The 20,175-nt window shown below is 37.3% G+C and overlaps 2 protein-coding genes across 2 annotated transcripts in view; both read left to right on the top strand.

The window, feature by feature from the left end:
- Window positions 1-20,175, top strand: part of LOC115212114 — a 556,559-nt gene that overhangs the window by 267,890 nt on the left and 268,494 nt on the right. The gene's annotated exons all lie outside the window — the stretch shown is intronic.
- Window positions 18,864-20,175, top strand: part of LOC118763632 — a 141,338-nt gene continuing 140,026 nt past the window's right edge. The window contains exon 1 of the mRNA XM_036503335.1: window positions 18,864-18,954. Coding sequence (XP_036359228.1) covers window positions 18,900-18,954 — 55 coding nt within the window. The 5' untranslated portion in view covers window positions 18,864-18,899. The remainder of the gene's footprint in view (window positions 18,955-20,175) is intronic.

The raw sequence follows: 20,175 nt of genomic DNA, 5'->3' as shown, positions 1-20,175 counted from the left end.
TTCTATAGACGTAACCATTCACTCCGCACAAAGTTTTTAGGACGAAAATAAGATCTAAAGTTATCACTAAGAAACAGAAAGATCGCCCAAAAGTGTATATAGATATTTAAATGTATTTATATATTCATCTATACACACATGTATGTATAATGTGCGTGTATATATTTCCATAGAGGTAACCATTCAATCCATACAAAGTTTTTTAGGACGAAAATATTTATATATAAAGAAAGGTTGTGTGTCCGTCTACTCCGATTTAGATTCCTAACTACTCCCACATTTTGCGATGCAGTTTAACCAAAACCGGGTATCTTATAGTCGTGATTCATATCGAGCCCTTCTGGGTATTAGCGCGCGTCTACGATGAGTCTATGATTTTACAAATAATTTACCATCATTTTTTCCATTTTAATGCATATTTTTTTTAATAAAGGGAAGTAACTCTCAAACTTCACACCAATATGCGTGCTCATATGCGACGTAATATCACATAAGCAGCATTTTCTCACACCCTCCTTGCACTTGGCGAAGGCAAAATACCAGGGGATGAAAATGGTAATATTGCCATCGATTCCATTTGTACCATTGTTAAGACGCCTTCTGATCTCAGAGATGCAGTGTTCCCAGATCTACAAGCTAATTATCAGAATATGGATTGGATTGGCAAAAAGGCTATACTGGCCCCGAGGAATAAAACTGTTCACCATATTAATGATGAAATGCTAAAACTCATTCCTGGGGAAGTCTATGTATATCAGTCTATCGATACAACTCCTGACACAGGGGACGTCATCAACTATCCAATAGAGGTACTCAATTTCTTTGAGCACCCCGGACTACCACCACACTTTCTCAAACTTAAAGTTGGTGCCCCTATAATGCTCATCAGAAATTTGGTTCCCCCAAAACAATGCAATGGCACACGCTTGATCGTTAAGTCCTTATCTCCCACCGTAAACTTATATCAATGTTTGCCTGAATAATCATCATAATTCAGTGCAATCATTAACAGTACTTTCAAGCAATTCAGCCCCGAGCAACGCCGGGCAATTCTGCTAGTATATATATATATCATATCTATAAAAAGCATGATGTGTGTGTACGTGATTGTAATTTATGCACATCCAAAAATTAGCACGCATGTCGCTCAAATTTTAGGTGGATATTTGTCGACACCCTATCTGGGTTTTTTCAACTTATTTTTTCCCAAGCCACCCGCGGATAGCGTAAAAATCTGTTTTCGACCTTAGCTTTTAGCCATAAAAAATATCAGCCATAGCATTTTTGATGGCGTCTAACAAAAAAAATAAGATTAAGAAAAGTGGAAGAAGGAAGCAGAGAGTTTCACGGGAAAGACAAAGTGAGAGAGGGAGAGAGAGAAAGTAAGTGACGATGTTCATAAAAAATAAAAAGTAAAATTTTTTGTTTTTGAAAGACACTATATTTTACATTCATAGTATATATACTTTCTCACACAACAATTACAATATAGCAATAATAATTCTCTAAAAGAGATATAGACAGTAACTGCTCGATAACATAAGGGACTAAAGCCATCTGAATATGGCTAGGGACAGGGCAGGGTGGTGGGGGTGTTACTGTTGCATTTAGCCCCAGGCGAACATCGACGTCGCCAGATAGGCCTGACACCGTCACGGTGTCCTTTAACCTGCAAAGGGAGATAATTCCCCGATGAAGCGGAAACCACACACGGACCATGGTTTCAAGGTGTATTGCCTATCGTCAACGTGTGGTAGGCCTCCGCTTCCTCGACGAAATCTCACTCTGCAGGATATTCATATATAGATTTTCAAGCAAAATACATTTGCTGATTTCGAAAATCTGTTTGACAGCAATAATAATTCTCTAAAAGAGATATAGACAGTAACTGCTCGATAACATAAGGGACTAAAGCCATCTGAATATGGCTAGGGACAGGGCAGGGTGGTGGGGGTGTTACTGCTGCATTTAGCCCCAGGCGAACATCGACGTCGCCAGATAGGCCCGACACCGTCACGGTGTCCTTTAACCTGCAAAGGGAGATAATTCCCCGATGAAGCGGAAACCACACACGGACCATGGTTTCAAGGTGTATTGCCTATCATCAACGTGTGGTAGGCCTCCGCTTCCTTGACGAAATCTCACTCTGCAGGATATTCATATATAGATTTTCAAGCAAAATACATTTGCTGATTTCGAAAATCTGTTCGACAGCAATAATAATTCTCTAAAAGAGATATAGACAGTAACTGCTCGATAACATAAGGGACTAAAGCCATCTGAATATGGCTAGGGACAGGGCAGGGTGGTGGGGTGTTACTGTTGCATTTAGCCCCTTATTTTAAATCGTTCATCTTTCTCTCCCCTCTCACACACATTACTTTGGGTGCGAAAGAGTTTTGTTTTTATTTTATGCCAAGTAAAAAAGTGTTTTGTTGACAATCTATTTATTTAACAACATAAAAACAAAGAGGTGAGTAATAATTTGTTAGTGAATTACACAATATAAATGGGTACAATTTGCGAGGCTTCCACCACACCCCACTCCGTTTCACGGACCACAAAAAGGGTTTTGAGGTCAGAGTAGTTGATTTCGCCCACATTTGACGTCTATATTACTTAGTTTGGTTTGAAATAAAGAACTTGATTAGTTTAATAATCGTAACTTAATCCCAGGCAAGCCTGGGTTATACTGCTGGTATATATATATGTATATATGAAGTGTTTACATCCACCTAGAAGTTATAAATTGTGTTTGTGCGCGGCGCATGCATATATGTACATTAGAGATACTCTGCTATGATGTGTATGCAGTCTTCAGACGGATGTGTGTGACACACATACATACAGAAATATATCCATCTCAAGTCTGTATATGCATACATTAGCTCAGACACACATCCAGTGATCAGGAACTAAATTTGCTTGGGGTGTGGAAACCAAGGTCCAAACTTTTTTACGAACAAGAGAGACTTTTTCATTCTTAATACCAAAACAAAAGTATAATAATAATAATTTTTTTATTATGAGGTTCGACTGAACAGGACCTGAGTGCTAGAGCATTCTCCTGATGAAACATGGCCCTTGTTACACATTCATATCTATGTGTATACAAAGGTATGCATATGTATGAGTGCATCTCCACTATTGGCACTATTTGTTAGTAAACAGTGTGAACTACATCTAGGGTGGATGCGCTCAATGAGTATCACTCTGCTGTATATTGACAGTTTGTAAACAGCTTAAGCAAAATAAACACGTAAAACAATAACAATGCCTTCAGTGAGTTGTCTATCATGCCATCACGAACGAAAGAATGCATAACATGGTGGCAGCGGTAAATAATTAATCGGAAACTGTGCCTTTACAACAAACCAGAAATTTAATAAACTGAATATCGCTTCGTCTTCAGACACACACACACGAGGATCCAAAATGGCGACACCCGTCGCTGTACAGATGAATCTACATCCAACCATGAACTGGGACGCCGATGATATCGTGGAAGCATTCAAGAAATTCAAACAGAAAACTCAACTGGCTTTCAAAAGCTTCCTGAAAGGTACAACTGTCAATGAAAAGGTAAACTACATCCTTTTATGGACGAGAGAGAAGGGCCTAGACCAATTCAATAGCTGGGACATGTCAGAATCAGATTGCAATAACCCAGACACACTTTTTGAGAAATTTGAAAAGCACCTAGAGCCCAGATCAAACCATAGAATTCATAGATACGAATTCCAGGGCTGGAAACAAGACCCACAAGAAACAATTGACAACTTCCTGTCCAGACTAAAGAATGTTGCTGAGAAATGCAAATTCAAAGACAAGAATGAAAGGATTGTTGATCAACTAATATGGGGGTGTACTCATAAAGAAGTTCAGAAATCCCTCATAGGTAAGGACGCTCTCCAGTTAATAGAAGCAGTAGACACTGCAAGAGCATTCGAAGTTACTACCAAACAAATGTTCTCACTTTACAAACAAACACAATAGGTAGCAGTGTAGAAATTGTATCTAGACATAGAACGAAACATACCTACAAACAGAGAACCTGCCAGTACTGTGGTACAGAGCATGAGTTCAATGACCAGAAGAAATGTCCTGCATTCGGTACACACTGCAAAGCATGTGGAAAACCTAACTACTGGGGAAAAATGTAGACTAACAAAATCTCAGAAATACAAGCCCCAATTTTCGAAGAGGAGCGGAAATAGAAAACAAAGAGATATACATGCCCAACAACAGGAACAAAACACCTCAGAGGTGGAATTCTTGGCTGTCGGCACAATAAATGTGCATGAGATGGGAAATGACAACCAGAAAAAAAAATGAGGCATACACAATGATACAAATACAAAAGAAGTCAGGCAAGAAACGAATAAACATTGACTTAAGACTAAAGATTGACACTGGAGCCCAGAGTGATATCTTGCCTGTCAACCTCTACAAAAAGATGTTCCCAGAATACATGACATGAGAGGATAAAGTCAAAGAAGGAATCCTCACACCAAGTGATGTAATCCTCACTGCATACGGAGGTGCCAAGATTCCACAACTGGGCAAAACAACAATCACAGGGACACACAAAGGAAAAATAATCAAGTGTTCTTTTTATGTCACAAGAACAGAAGGACCACCAATTAATGGACTTAATACCTGTCAAAAGCTTAATATTGTGTCAATCAATGGTGAAGTGAAGGCAGCTCCAAGCAGGATTGACAGAGATATGCCTATCAAAGACCGACCATTAATCACAAATATAGAACTGATAAGCATGTACCCAGAATGCTTTGATGATACAGTCGGGTGTTTGGTGAAATGTCGATACCGTATAACATCGACCCCAATGCCAAACCAATTGTTCACCCACCTCGCCACGTTCCTCAAGAATTAAAAGAGAAGCTGAAGGCTGAGTTGGACAGAATGGAAAAAAGAGAAATAATCACCAAAGTGACACAACCAACAGACTGGGTGAATTCAATTGTAATCAAAGAAAAACCCAGTGGTACCCTACGGATATGCCTCGACCCAAGGGACCTGAACAAAGAGAGTACCATCCAATTCCAACCCTTGAAGAAATCACACCATCATTAGCTGGATCCAAGATATTCAGCAAACTGGATGCCAGTAATGGGTACTGGAATGTAAAGATAGGCAAGGCAGATACCGATTCAACCGACTCCCATTTTGATTGAAGGTGAGCCAAGATTTTTTCCAGTGCCAAATAGATGAGACCTACCAAGGCAGCAAGGGAGCATTTGGCATAGCAGACGACATCCAAGTGCATGGCAAGGATGAAATCACACATGACTTCAATTTACATGAAGCCATGGAGAAAACCCGACAAGCAGGTATCAAACTCAATGCAGATAAGCGTGTGATAAAAGCAAAGGAGTGCAAATTCTTTGGAATTATATACTCTGCAGAGGGCGTGAAACCAGGCCCCGCTAAAGTGGAAGCCATCTGAGACATCAAAGAACCCAAAGATAAGAAGGAACTCAGGAGCTTCCTGGGACTCATCCACTACATGGGAGCCTTCATACCCAAGCTGGCTGATCACACTGCAAATCTCCGAGAACTAAACAAAGATGACGTAGAGTTTGGTGTGCTTCACACACACACATAGGATTTCCAAGCAATCAAAAAGTTTATCAGTAAGGAGAAAACTCTGCAGTACTACGACAGACGCAAACCAGTAACACTCCAAGTCGATGCTTCTATGAGAGGAGTTGGTACAGCATTGATACAGGAAGGTAAACCCATTGCATATGCCTCGAAAGCTCTCTCACCCACAGAGACAAGGTATGCAAATATTGAAAGCGAACTCCTGGCATTAGTATATGTCTGTGAAATGTTCCATACATACCTGTATGGCAGACATTTCAATATTGAATCAGAAAATCGCCCACTAGAACAAATACACAGAGAAAACTTCACGAAAGCACCAGTCAGACTGCAAAGATTACTGTTGAGGCTCCAAAAGTACAACTACGATATCAGGTACAAGCCAGGAAAAGACCTGATATTGGCAGATGCTCTTTCCAGACCATCCTCACATGATAAATAGGAGATGGAAGGACTAAACGTAAAGGCCCACCACATGGTAAATGTAACAAACACAAAGCTAGCACAAATAAAAGAGGAGACCAGCAGAGAGGAAGAACTTCAGCTCCTTATTCAGATGGTGATTCAGGGGTGGCCAGAAAAGAGACATCAGGTGCAGCCCCTCATTCGTTAATATTGGGCCATCCATGATGATATATCAGTGGAGAATTGAATCCTGATGGCTGTATCCTGAATAATTATACCCAAATCAATGCAAAAAGAGATTCTTGACAAGATCCACCAAGAGCATCTAGGAATGGAAAAATGCAAGCTCCGAGCCAAGTCAGCTGTATATTGGGTAGGCATGTACAAAGACGTAGAAAAGATAGTTTCTACACGCCATATTTGTCAAAAGTACAGAAACTCACAACAAAAGGAGGAAATGATACCCAGTGACATCCTAAGAAGGCCATGGCAAGCTATTGGAGTAGATCTGTTCACAGAGAGCCAAGAATGGTATTTGATTATGATCTGCTACTACTTCAAATTTCCATTTGTGAGAAAAGTGATAGACCTGAGAGCCAAAACAATAACTACAGTGGCTCGAGGAGTTCTAGCAGAGCAAGGAATACTAGAGCAGATCATATGTGACAATGGAACCCAGTTCACATCGCAAGAATTCAAAACACTAGCTGATGAGTATGGGTTCAATATTACAACCTCATCTCCACACTACCCCAAAGGTCATGAGTTTATAGAAAGACAAGTGCAGACAGTGAAGAGAACACTAGTCAAATGCTGAGAGACTAAGGAAGACCCACACCTGGTACTTCTGTCCCTACGAGCGACACCACTGAGAGCTGACATGAAATCCCCAGCAGAATTGCTGAATGGCAGGAAGTACAAAACTACCCTACCAACCAAGATCCAACCTCCTATTGACCAGGAAGAGACAAGGGCAAAGCTAGTAGCCACTCAAGAACAATCACAGAAATATTACAACAAACATGCACAATACTTACCTGAGATACTTGGAGGACAACATGTGCATACTCAAGATCCTATAACCAAAACATGGATCCCAGCACAAGTTGTCAGTAGAGCTGAAACTCCAAGATCGTATATTATAGAAATGGAACCTGGTAGGCAGCTGAGACACAACAGGGCCACATCTGCCCAGCACCAAAGCTGTCGAGGATAACATGTACAACACCTACCACATCAGTGACAACACCTACAGAATCATCACCCCAATGGGCACCAATCACTCATCAGCAGCCCAACAACACACCTCAGACACCAGTGTGGAGCATAAGATACACCAGATGGAGATCTAACATTTTACCACCGGTTCGATACCGTTAAAGAGAAAAAAGAAAAAGAAAATGGTGCCCCAGCATGGCTGCGGCCTTCGGGCTAAAACATTTTTAAGGATTTAAGGATTTAACTAATTCTGCTAGATTACAAAGCTAAAATCCACGTGATTGGGCAGAATAATCTCACGGTTTCTGCTGCAGGATTGCCACCCTTGCACTGACAATCCATTAGAGTAAGGGAGATTACTTATATTTTTTCTTCACTGCCAAAGACCCCTTTATTTTTTTTTCAAGAAGGGGTGTTACACATTCATATCTATGTGTATACGTAGGTATGCGTATGTATGAGTGCATCCCCACTATTGGCACAATTTGTTAGTAAACAGTGTGAACTGCGTCTAGGGCAGATGCGCACAATGTGTATCACTCCGTGGTATATTGACAGCTTGTAAACAGGTTAAGCAAAATAAACACGTAAAACAATAACAATGCCTTCAGTAAGTTGTCTATCATCCCATCATGAATGAAAGAATGCACAACAGCCCTCTTCATCAGTTTTCCTGGGCGTTTGGTCTTAGTAGCCTTTCGTAACTGCCTTAGCAAGTTGGCATAGCACTCTCCATTGAAAGTGTGACCCTTATGAAGACAGTCAATAAGCACAATGTCTTTTATATTCCAAAAAATCTGGGCCATCACCTTCTCTGTAGATGAAACAACCTTGTCCTTCAGTGGAGCAGGTGAAGAGAGGTGTTTCTTTCCACTTGCATGGATTGCTTCTTATCTCTGGCTCAATGTGATGAACCCAAAAACATCCTGGGTTAGGAAACAATCAAGGAAACATGCTGGATCCACCTCAGTGTCAGATGTTCTCATGTGATCAACCTGGTGCATTTTTGATCAGGTGTCAGAACATGTGACACTCAGCGAGCAGAAACCTTCATCATGCTATGTTCATTTTGCAGAATAGTCTCAACTCTCAGACAGGATATGCTAATAGCACTGGGTATTTAAGTTATAGTCAATCGCCAATCATTCATCATTATGTGATGAACACAATGTTTTCCGTGGTGGCAGCAGTAGCTGCAGGACATCCAAACCATGATTTTTCTGAAGACTATCTCTTCCCTTGCTAAATTTAGCTGCCACTTTTGTACTGACAATAAGGCAGGAGTGTCAACCCTTAATGTATCATGTCTACATGAATAACGTCGGCATGAATGTCCTTGAGTGCTAAAACCTTTCCCTGCAGGTACTTGATTACAGCACGATGCCAAATTTTGTCTGTTTTCCAGAGAAGTTGCTAATAGTTACTTTTGAAGTTTTCTACGGACAGTCAGATATCATTATATCTGGAAAGAAACAATGCATTTATTAAATAGGAGAATTGAAATTAATGCAAGCAAGATTTCACAGCTCTTGCATCACTCTTTTATAGTCAGCCTATGAAAATTTCATCCCACATTCGTGCACATGGAAAAGTGTCTCAAAGCATTCCAAAAACTTTTCTGCGTGCACTCGTTTTTGTAATGAAACTTTCTACAAGGATGTGCAATACATTTTTATTATGCATTATGGCACTATGTGCTACATGGTGCTGTGTCATTGTGGTACAGATCCAGTTCTTCAAATGGTGAATGTGCTGGATGTTTGCTCATTTGATGCTATAGACACAGGTGAAGACAGAATAAGTTGTGTTAGCATCAACACTTGTAGCATACTAGAATGAAAAACAACATCAGAAGCTCTCCATTTTTCTACAATGTCACGTTGAGAATACTGACAGATTTTAGGATTCCTGGTTATGTATGTGGAAGCTGTAAAGTTTAATTATTACCTAGTGGGGGTGGAGTTTTGATGGTGGTGATGGTATGTGTGCTTTGACATTTGCTGATACTGCTTGTACAAATTGTGCATCTTGAAACAGATGTGTTAATAGATTTTACTTTATTTACAGTTTGTAGATTTATGATAGTGCTGTGAGGTATACATTCAGATTGAGCTGGAGTCTTTTCTATGGTAATTTTAAAGTTTATTGAAAATTTTAAAATTTGGTGTATTGATGCAATTCTCCACACTGAATCTCAGGGGCTAATTCACCTTTTCCAGAAATTAAAAAAAAAAAAGTTATAGAAGTTTAAAGTTTCATCATTTTTATCCAGTCATAAAACAGAATTTGGAAGCTATAATTTTGTATGTTCCAGCACGTGATGTCAACTGTAAACAAATGAAATATTGACGAAATTCTGCTTTATGCACACCATAAGAACCCTCATAAATTTTTTATATTTTGGAATTTTCAGAAACTTTTTGTGAATTTGTATTCTACACACAGGAATTCATACAATTATGCAAAAATGGAAAGAAAAATAGGGTGCATGATTTAAGGCCTATTTAGTTATTATTTTTAGCACGTCTTATGACTACCATTTAATAAACAGAAAATGACTGCATGAGTTAACAGCTTGGCTGGTTACTATGGAAACAGGCTCCTATATTTATCTTTGGCTTTTGATTGGCTAAAATTACTCCAAATTTGCAAACTTTAAAAGCTATTAACTCCTTATTTATTGATTTATGGCAGAGAAGAGCTGGGGAACGGATGCTTGTTGAAAGAGACAATAATTAGAAGGAAAGATGGAAGCTGAGGGAAGGCCATAATTGGTAACACATAGTGTTAGGGGATGTTATAATATCAAGGAGGGATTGATGTTGGGGAGCTGAGATGTGAGGATGTTTGACAGGGCCCAGCACAAGCAAGCATAATCAAGGTGATCTTAGGACCTTATATTTGCTGTGATGGATGGATCTTCTCAAGTATAATGAATCACCAATCATTCAGTTCTTTGTCTTCCTATGTCACCCTTTTCAACAAGTTCCATCCACTTTAAATGACCAGCATTTCTTTATGCAACTGTTCTCATCCATATACATCACATAACCAAACCAGTGCAGTCTTCATTTTTACATGTTACATTTGATTCTTTGTATGCCAATTTGCTGTACATGAAAACTGACATTGCACATCCAATGGAGCATACTAGTTTCATTCCTCTGTAGTCTTTGCATGTCCTCTATATTCAGAGTCCATATCTCACCACCATTTAACATTGTTGTTCATAGTGAAGCATTAAACAATCTACTTTTCATTCAGGGAGAGAGAGAGAGAGAGAGAGAGCAACCTTTTGTTGCAAACAGAACCAGTATTTCTCTGCACTTTATTCATCCTATTGTTCTAGCAACTGTATTTTCAGAACAGCCTCCACCACTGCTAATTAGGTCATCTAATTTATAAAAACTATCTACTACCTTCAGGGATATATACTCTTAGTGTTTATGGCTACTGTGTATCTTCCACATACAAGCCTTCCCCATTAGCCATCCTGTGATTCCACTGCTCCACTTGTGTGTCTATAACCTGTCTGGGTGCACTGTATGGAATTCCTGCCTATACTTTTCTTGCATATCAGGCAGGATCATTTACCTGAAGGGAATAGTGTCTTGTCTATATTCTTGCTCTGAGAAATGAGACCATTAGCCTATAGTAGTTCCCCAGGGAGATCCAGTCTCTACTATGGCCTGGGGGTGCAATATATGAAATATGAGGGGACTGAAAACCAAGCTCTGGTGAACTCTTACCTATACTCTAAATCCATTGCTGATCTCCTGGTTAACTCTCACTTTACTGATAGCTCCCCTGTACATAACTTGTATGGCTTTCACCAGCTGTTCATCTACCTCTAACTTCCCCAGAGACCACTCTATCGCAGTATGAGAGAATAAATCAAAGGCTTTTTCTAGGTTAGCAGATATATAGAGAAGGGCAGAGAGAGCAGGAGATACAGTAGAAATTGGTAGAAATGCAGGTGAAGGAGTCGGTGATATGATAGTGTTGATGATGGGTGCTGGTGAGGAGCGTTGTGTTGGAGAGGTAAGGGCATGGGCGGGAGCAGGGTAATGAGCTGGGTTGGGGGGTTGAGTTAGGGAAGAAGCTGTGGACCAAGAGGTCTTGTAGGTTGTGGGCTCATTTGAAGGAGGGGAGGGGTCAGTTAGGGAAGATGTGCGAAGTGGAGGGGTCAGACTGGAGTCACCGGAAGGCTTGGAGAATGGTGCGTTGGAGAGGTAGGATGGTGGGGTGGTAGGTGAGGAGAAACGGGAGACAGTGGGGCGGGTGCAGGGGGAGAGAGCAGATGCATGGTCCACAGAATATGCTCTGGCAAGGGCAGTGAGGATAGTGGTGAGGATATATATATATATGTGTAAATGTGTTTAACTATCTGCCTGTTTGTGTGTGTCAGTTTATCTGTTTCTCTATCTACCTACTTACACAAACCCACCACAAATCACAAAAAATATGCAGTATATTGATTATGTTACCCTGTACTCTTCAGAGTTGTTTGGTATGGAAGAAAATTTGAAAAACAGTCACCATATTTTCTTACATATCTGCCAACTTAGAAGAGTCAGGCTTTTATCTGACATCCTACTGAACCCCAGTGCAAAACCAATTTGTAAGATTGGCCACGATGGATATATAATATTTCAAATTTACAGAAAACAAAAGAGGAAGACAGCTGAGGGAACAACAAGTAGATGTATGAATTTAACGCTCAGGAAGAATGGAAAAGTCTTTGATGTTTCAAGCTCATGCTCTTTGACAGAAAATATTGAGAGGAAGAAAATGGAGAGAGAAAAAATGTGCAGGGATATATAAACTATATACTGTGATTTGTGTGTGTGTGTGTGTGTGTGTGTGTGTGTGTGTGTGTCTCCTTGTCTCAACCTTGCACATTACTCATGAATGTGTCACCATCATACATTTGGTGTTGCTCATTTCCAATCATCCATAAAAACATGTCTTGTCATGCAGAAAACAACATTCTTGGAATCAAGGGAAGGTTGGGGAAAAGAGTGCAATCCAATCAGAGAAAATCTGTCTCGGTGAATTCTTTCTCACTCATGTTAGCATGGAAATGTGGACATTAAAATGATGATGAAGTACTTCATATATTTGTAGACAATATTTATTTGTTGGTTTGACCTAAATTATCCTATTTTAACTCCTTGTTCTGGCTTTCCAGCCAATTTGAAAGTCTGTCCCAGTTTTTAATAATCTTGAAATATTTATTTGTTACTATCTTTATTATTTGACAGAAAGGTGCAAGACATTGGTGCTAATTAGTCTTACTAAACCATAATGAAACACTTGTAGCAGGAACCCTGTTGTAACTTGAAATTAAAATCTTGTACTTCATTCATACACACGGAAAAAGTCCAAATATTTAGAATTGTTCCCTCTGTTTCAAAAATGAAGGAAACAGATGACCATTGGAAAACCAGATTGTCCCTGGAGAAACTAACTAGTGACTGAGATTCTTGTGTTGAGACAAACAATGGCATTCTCTGAACTATGACATGTTCAAGTATTTATAATTGTTAAAATTAGGCCTTTTATTACATACATTTTCCATGAGAAAGGCAGAAACACTGCAAAGCTTGTTTGATTTAATTTGTCTTGCAAGTATCTCACCAAAAGTGGCTGCTGAAGAAGTTAATTTTGCTTTTCATACTGTTTCACATGACTTGAATTTCAAAACATCTGACTATATGAAAGATGATCTCCACACATTTTAGCCAAAGTTGTTGCTAGTCCTGACAAAATGGGAACCTGTAAATTTTTATGCAAAATTTGGAAGGTGCTATATTGGCATTAACTGAAGCTGAGGTGTACATATTGTGTACAACTTCATACCAATTAATATCAAATAACTCCTGAAAATATTAAAATATTTTCTTATATATACAGGTCATTTAATGTCTCTAAAAGAATTTTGTGACTTTGCCAGTGTGGGATACAAAAACATGAGACCACATGGTAATATATCAGCAGTTGAAATAATTCTTCACAATTGTTCTAGCAGAATTGTGCTGAGACTGGCAAAACAGAAAGATATGTTTTTAGTTTGAATATGGATAGCTCAATTTTTTCAAGAAACAGGAGTACAATACTAAGTAGCAGGAGAAAAAACTCTGAATTTGTACCTCAAAATGGAAAGGTTTTGCAGAGAAACCAGGACAAAAAATTAGGAAAAGCATTGGAAAAGTGAAGAAAGAGTGTAAAAGGTTTTATGAAAGATGTCTCCCATACCTAACCTATGGAAAGAGAACTTTAAACCAGCAGAAGACTGTTGTGGGTAGATATTTTGGCCAATTGTTCAACAGTCTACAGTTAAAATCAAAGGATTGAAAACCAAGTAGTAAACATTGGTCAGTTATTTGATGTGGCTGTTATTGCAAAGTCTTTGAGCTTCTAAAGCAGAAGTTTGGGCAACACAAAACTTTATGCATGTAAAATAGTGGCCAAATTATTTGCTCATTGCTAAGAGAAAATCTTAGTGCTGTAGTATTCATTCACTATCTACATAGTACTTCTGCACCAGTGCATATGTGGTCAGAAAAGAGGTCAGTGGTTTTCTAATTACTAAAATAAACACTCACCTAAGCTGCTCAGATATTTTTGATAAAATTTAAAATATCAAATTTCTCATGAAAATATTTCCAAAAGAACAGTTGGCAGTTGAATAAGATGTTACTTGTCAATAGAGACAGATAATTGTATACACTGATTCTATCAGGTACGGAACTAGCAGCTTTGTACATCTGATTCCTGTCCCTTTGTCTCATACCCAGCTGTTCAACCTTCTAAGTGAGAAAGATCAATCTTACCAGTTCACATGTATCACTTGCGTACTTGCTAGGAATTGCCTTCATATAAGAACAAAATAGGCAGTTATGTTAATACAGTTGCAGTGAAAAGTCCTCCCGATGGCCCACTCTTCTTTAACACCCATCCCATATGCTGTAACTCTTCATCATTCATGGTATTTCCACTGTCCCAAGTTTCAGTTCCTATAATCCTGGTTTCAATCTAAAAAATATAGTGAGTCTACACTCACACACACTTGCACACACAAACATATATAGTTTAAAGAAAATAAACGTTAAAAAGGTCAACGCCAGAAGAAAGAAAGTTTGATAACTATGTTATTGGTTTAATGCTTGTATATATATATATCATATATATATGTATGTTGTTTAATGTACGCAGTATATAGTTTTATATACTGAAGATATTATCTTGTCAAGTTTTAAAGTATGCCTATGTTTGGTGAAAAAAATGGAAAAAGAAAGGCAAAAAAGAATTAGTTACATCCCCCTTTTAACTGTAGAATCATAAGGCTAGATGGGGCAGAATCAATGGAAGGGGTCTAAAGTGTGCAAAACAGCTTCTCAGTCTGGTGAGGTTGGTATTCTCCAGTTTGCCAAAAGAAACTTTGCCATATGTTTACATTTGCTGAAAATTTCTGATCTGGAATTCAACAGTGTGGTGGAAGTTTTAGATCTAAAAAGGATGTGTAAAACTGCATAACTTGCATTTGTTTTATCCATTAACATATGACATGGATTTTTCTATAGTTTTCCACTTGATTGTATGTGGTGTGGAGTATGTCTTAAAACCCGTATATGGCCAGCTGACTGAGCAGCTTTAGTTTTGTCTATGTGCCGGAAAAACATAGGTGTTCAGTGTGGCATTTTTTTAAGTTGCCTTTATACAACCTGATGTAATTCTTCTTTTTAGTTATGTTATCATATAGTGTAACTATAATTTCTGCTTCATATAAGATGAAGTTTATTGTGCACCCCTAGTTGAGTGGACAATGAATGGACAAGCTTCAGAGTCTCAGCAGTTATAACTGGAAGTGGGCTCTTGGTGGTGGTTATGGATGATGCTGCTCTTTATATTGGGGGCAGCAGCTTTATGATAATTTATTTATCTGTTAAAGATCTTTCTGTACTTGTGATTTTCTGGGAAACGCTTATCTAAGAGAGAGAGAGAGGAATTTTTAAACTAAATTAGCTTTAACATTTTGGGAGAGTGAGGGCAAACTAAATGAATTTCCTATTCTAAGGTGCATTTTTATTATTCGTATTATTACTAGAAATGTTGCAATATAAATTATCTTTGAAGCTACTATTACCTAGGACATTTTCATAGTAAGAGGCTTATCAAAAATCTCTTTAGAGGAGAGAGGTTGAATATCCTGCTATTAATGTTTAGCTATCAGGTTTCTAAACCTGGTAGCGAAACTGTTTGTGAGTGCAGTTAAATTTCTTGTTGCGCTTATGGTATGGTTTATTAGAGTGAAAGTTTAGATCTAGGGAAACATCTTAAAATTGACTTTTAACAAATCAGTCATGACTGTGATTTTGAGGCTTAATTGACTAAAGGTAGTGAGTATGATCATTGCGGCCATGAGAAATTCCCAATCCATTGTTTAGGTGTAGACCAACATTGTGGGATGGGAACATTGAACAATTCATTTGTATCAGATTTTTTAATCCATGGCTATCACTTACTTATCTACTTGCCCTCTTATCCCAGTCACACTCTTACTATCCTCTCTCACTCATGCTATTTCCTCCAACACTGTTCTATCTAACTATTCAGCTGGCAGAGTCTCTTTCACCTTACAGTGTAGAAGGCAATCACTACTAAAATTCCACTCATATCATTCTATAAAGTGGTTGATGAACTGTCTAGGATTAGTTGATAACTTATATTACCTAATTAATGAAAAGGGCAGGGGATCAGAGAGCATAGTAGTGAAAGTAAGAACTGATTGGAAGAAGTTCAGGAAGTTATTACCTCTACTGGCAACAAAGGGTTTTTTCTCAGAGTGTAAGATGGATTACATGATGATTGTATATGAAGTGTGATGCTGTTTAAAAGTGAGACATGGGCCTCTTTGAGTGCAGATTTATGAAGAGTAGAATTAAATGAACCGAACATAGTCTGTTGGATGTGTAATAGTATACTATACTCGTGTAAGTATAGCATATACTATACTAGTGTAAATATAGTATCATATATTATGGTTGCAAAATGAAATACTCTGACCTTGATACCAATTTATATGCATGTACTGTTTGCCAGAAATGTGTTTAATATGTAAATTAATCTATCCAGTTGTGTCACACTGTTCAACTTATTGGGTATTTAAGCAATGTGTCCATGGACTGTTGGTTGGTTGGATGTGGAGTTAATGAAAGAGCTATAACTCTTGAAATATGTAAATACACCCATTACCTGCTTTTTCTCTCTTCAAATGCATTGTTTACATAGACATATTCATTCGCAAATATTGTAACTGGCAGTGCTGACTCTGGAAAGCTATCACTATAAAGCACCTTAGGAGGGAAACAAGTACAGTTTGACAATACAAGAATACAGTTTGCTTGATCATTTTTTCGTCAAAATCATATTTCATTTGAAAGTTTTCTATGTGAACTTTCTTCTCATATAATTTGAATCAAAATCAGACTCATGGCATATTATGCCATGTTCCTTCAATCACCCTGGTATTTCTACTCATTCACAAAGTTTGTCCAATTTTTTTTTTTTTTTGACTACTGAAAGGTAACTCTCATCTTTGTTCAGTGTGCTGGAGCACTATAACTTGATTCTTTTAGAGATAACACTGTCATGAAAAGGACTTTTACTGCTTTATTTTGATATAAAAATCAATGAAAGTAGGTTAAATAATCCCTATGACATAGAAAGGTCAAAATTTTATCATCAACTTTCACTTAGAAAATAATACATTTTCTTCAAGATTTTTATGTCATAAGAAAGAAAAATTACTTGCCAGTTAGATTGATCATTGCTGAATCTGTCCACAGTATGGTGAAAAAGTGCAAAGTCAATAAAGAGAGTGGTACACTGACACTACTAGTCAAAGTGACATATTCCTCTGTGGTAATAGAACACAAATCTGAGGTTTCAGAATCCAAGGCTCTGGTTTGAGCCAGAGTTTCAAGAAATGAACTAAGTAAACATATTTCTATAGAAAAATGCACTAAATTGAGCTGCATCGGACTTCTAGAACCCATAATTAGCATAGAATGATTGTATTGTGAATCTTTATTCCCTCTTGTGTAACAAAGTGTGGAGATTGATGTCTGAATTATACCTTGTGGATATTCTTGTACATGTAAATTTCATTGTCCTTTGAGAAATATTGGATAAATTTTGCAAACACAATTATATTGTACAATGAATATTATTTTGTAGACTATTTAGGTTCAATATGAAGCATTTTCTTTCCCAATTTTGAATATAGTTGGATAATTTGTAGTAGTGTTTACATATTCATTTTAGGTTTTTGTCTCTCTCTCCTACTAACAAGTTTGCTATGGTACATATGTTTTTAATATCTTTAATTCAAGCTTTTAATGCCAAAGCAAGGAATTAGATTTCACATTTTGTTTGTCTTTTAATCTGGGTCTACATGCAATTTTGAGAAAGGTGTCAGGTCATCATGTCATGTGCTAGAAGCAACAGCTAAATCTTCTGTAAATCACACACTTTTTCATTTGAAAATGTTTTCAAAGATCATTTCATAATTAAAACGTTTCTCTTGTTTTTTTAAGTGCATTGTACAAAAAAAAAAAGAGGCCAAAATCAGTCCAGAGGGGAGGGAAGGAGGCTGGAAAAAATCATAGATTTTCAAGAAATTTTTCTATAATATACCTTGCCCTGTCATTTCCAAGGCGGTGGTGAAAAGAAAATTGGAAAAATCCCCATAAAAATTCAGCTTAAATGGACATCCTGATCCCAAACTCTGCTGCTTATAGCCATTTTTAATAGTCCATTAAAATTGTATTGAAATGGTGTTATGATCCCAAATCTCAGGATTTATTTAGCTTGTATCTATTACAAATATGCCAAAACTCAAGTCCTTGTGACTTGTACTTTTGAATTTAGCTAAGTCTGAAAACACTGAAATTGACTGTTACATGTAACAAAATAGGTTTTACATAAATATTTTAAAAATTGCTCCCAAAACAAAGTTTTATTTTCAAAAACCTGAAAAAAAAAAAGAAAGAAAAAGAAAGGCACCTATTTGTGTAATACAAAGTTGGTTATCACCTCAGTTTCAAAGATATATTACAAAATGGTCAATTATTCATGTAGGCTAATTAGGCAAGATTTTAACAAATTTACTGGCCACCCAAGTCGTCATGTCTCATAAAATATTCATTCAAATTTCACAAATGAGGTATCAAAATGTTTGTTTTTGGATGCTCTCCAAGAAAATGTACAGTAGAAATTACATTTAAAAAGTTTCAAAAATTCATAGTGACCCCTATAGAAAATCATATTTTACTTGGATGTTCTGAGGTATTTGAAAGAGAGAGTGTAATGGAAGATGCTAAAAATATGACTAAACAAAACACTGATGTTGCTTTTTGTTTTTTCTTTGTATTTTTCAGATTAACTGTGTCTAGTATTTTTATTACTTATCCTCTATACTGCTCTTCATAATTTCACCATGATTCTACTTGCTCATGGGTTCCTGATTTTGCAAAGACAAGTTCCTATGATTTATGTTAAATTATTTTTTACACTATTATTTTGCATCATGGACTATTTGTAGAAATTGTTCCTATCAGTATTTATCATTTTCTTTGTAGATAATGGAATTTAACCCGTTATATTTGAAATACTTGTTCCTTGCACAATGCTTCTGTGGTAAGTAACAATATGTTTCTTATATAAACATTTTTATTCAGAATTTTTAATTGTCATAGAATTTGGCTGCTATTTCTAGCAGATTGATTTGAACCTGACTAGCCTACATCTATTTTCATATCTACTATATATTGGCACAGTTATAGCTGTGTGATTTAATAGTTAAGTGCAGACATGGCTAAGAAGTTCGTGTTCCAAACATTGTAGCTTTGGGTTCAGTTTCACTGCATGACACCTTAAGCAAGTATGTTATACTATAGCTCCAGATCAACCAAAGCATTCTGAGTAGATGTGGCAGATATAACTGAAAGGCCATCATATATATATATATATATATCTTATGATAAAAGGCAGATTTTCTCTGCTTGTTACCATGTTCGTATTTAATACAATTCTACAATATAGAATTTCTTCAATTGGAATTTACCTATGATTTTTCGAACTAGATTTGATTGGGTCATGGCGTATAAAGTTTTTTCAATTTGACCCCCAATTAAGCAAAAATTCGAGAAAAGTAAATATTTTACGATTTGCCTCTCTAATTTCAACTGCTACACGCCTGCTATTACCACACTTTCTCCTACTTTCTCTTTGCAAGTGTACCTTAAACAGTACTCAAAAAAATACAGAGCAAACAGAAACAAATAAATACATAACGATTTACTCCTCACACAATTTCTTCAATTGGAATTTACCTATGATTTTTCGAAGTACATTCCATTCGGACATGGCATATAAATTTCTTTCAATTTGACCCCCAATTAAGCAAAAATTTGAGAAAACTCAATATTTTACGATTTCCCTCTCTCACTTCAAAGGCTTTACTCCGCCTATTACCACACTTTCTCCTACTTTCTCTTTACACACATAGACACGCAAACATATACATATATGACAGTGACAAACACAAACGTTTCAAACAACTACATACAAATACTCAAACACACACACACACACGTGTGTGTTTGTTATTAGTAAAAAAGGCACCAAACACAATTCACTTTCTCATTCGAACACATTTGCAAACACACAGCAACAATTCACTGACATATGGTGAGTAGATGCTAGCCGCTCACATTAATGAGTTACACTATTACACCAATTGTACTGGGACTGTTGTCTACTTCCCGTTAGTTTTTAGTGTCGAGAAAACAAAACTTTCTCGAGAAAGAACAAAAAAAAACACTCCTAGATTTCACAAAGGACTTTAAGAAACGATAG

The sequence above is a fragment of the Octopus sinensis genome, linkage group LG5 (genome assembly GCF_006345805.1).
Source record: "Octopus sinensis linkage group LG5, ASM634580v1, whole genome shotgun sequence".
Taxonomy (NCBI): domain Eukaryota; kingdom Metazoa; phylum Mollusca; class Cephalopoda; order Octopoda; family Octopodidae; genus Octopus; species Octopus sinensis.
The sequence above is the reverse complement of the archived record's forward strand: the minus strand, read 5'-3'. Positions and strand labels throughout refer to the sequence as shown.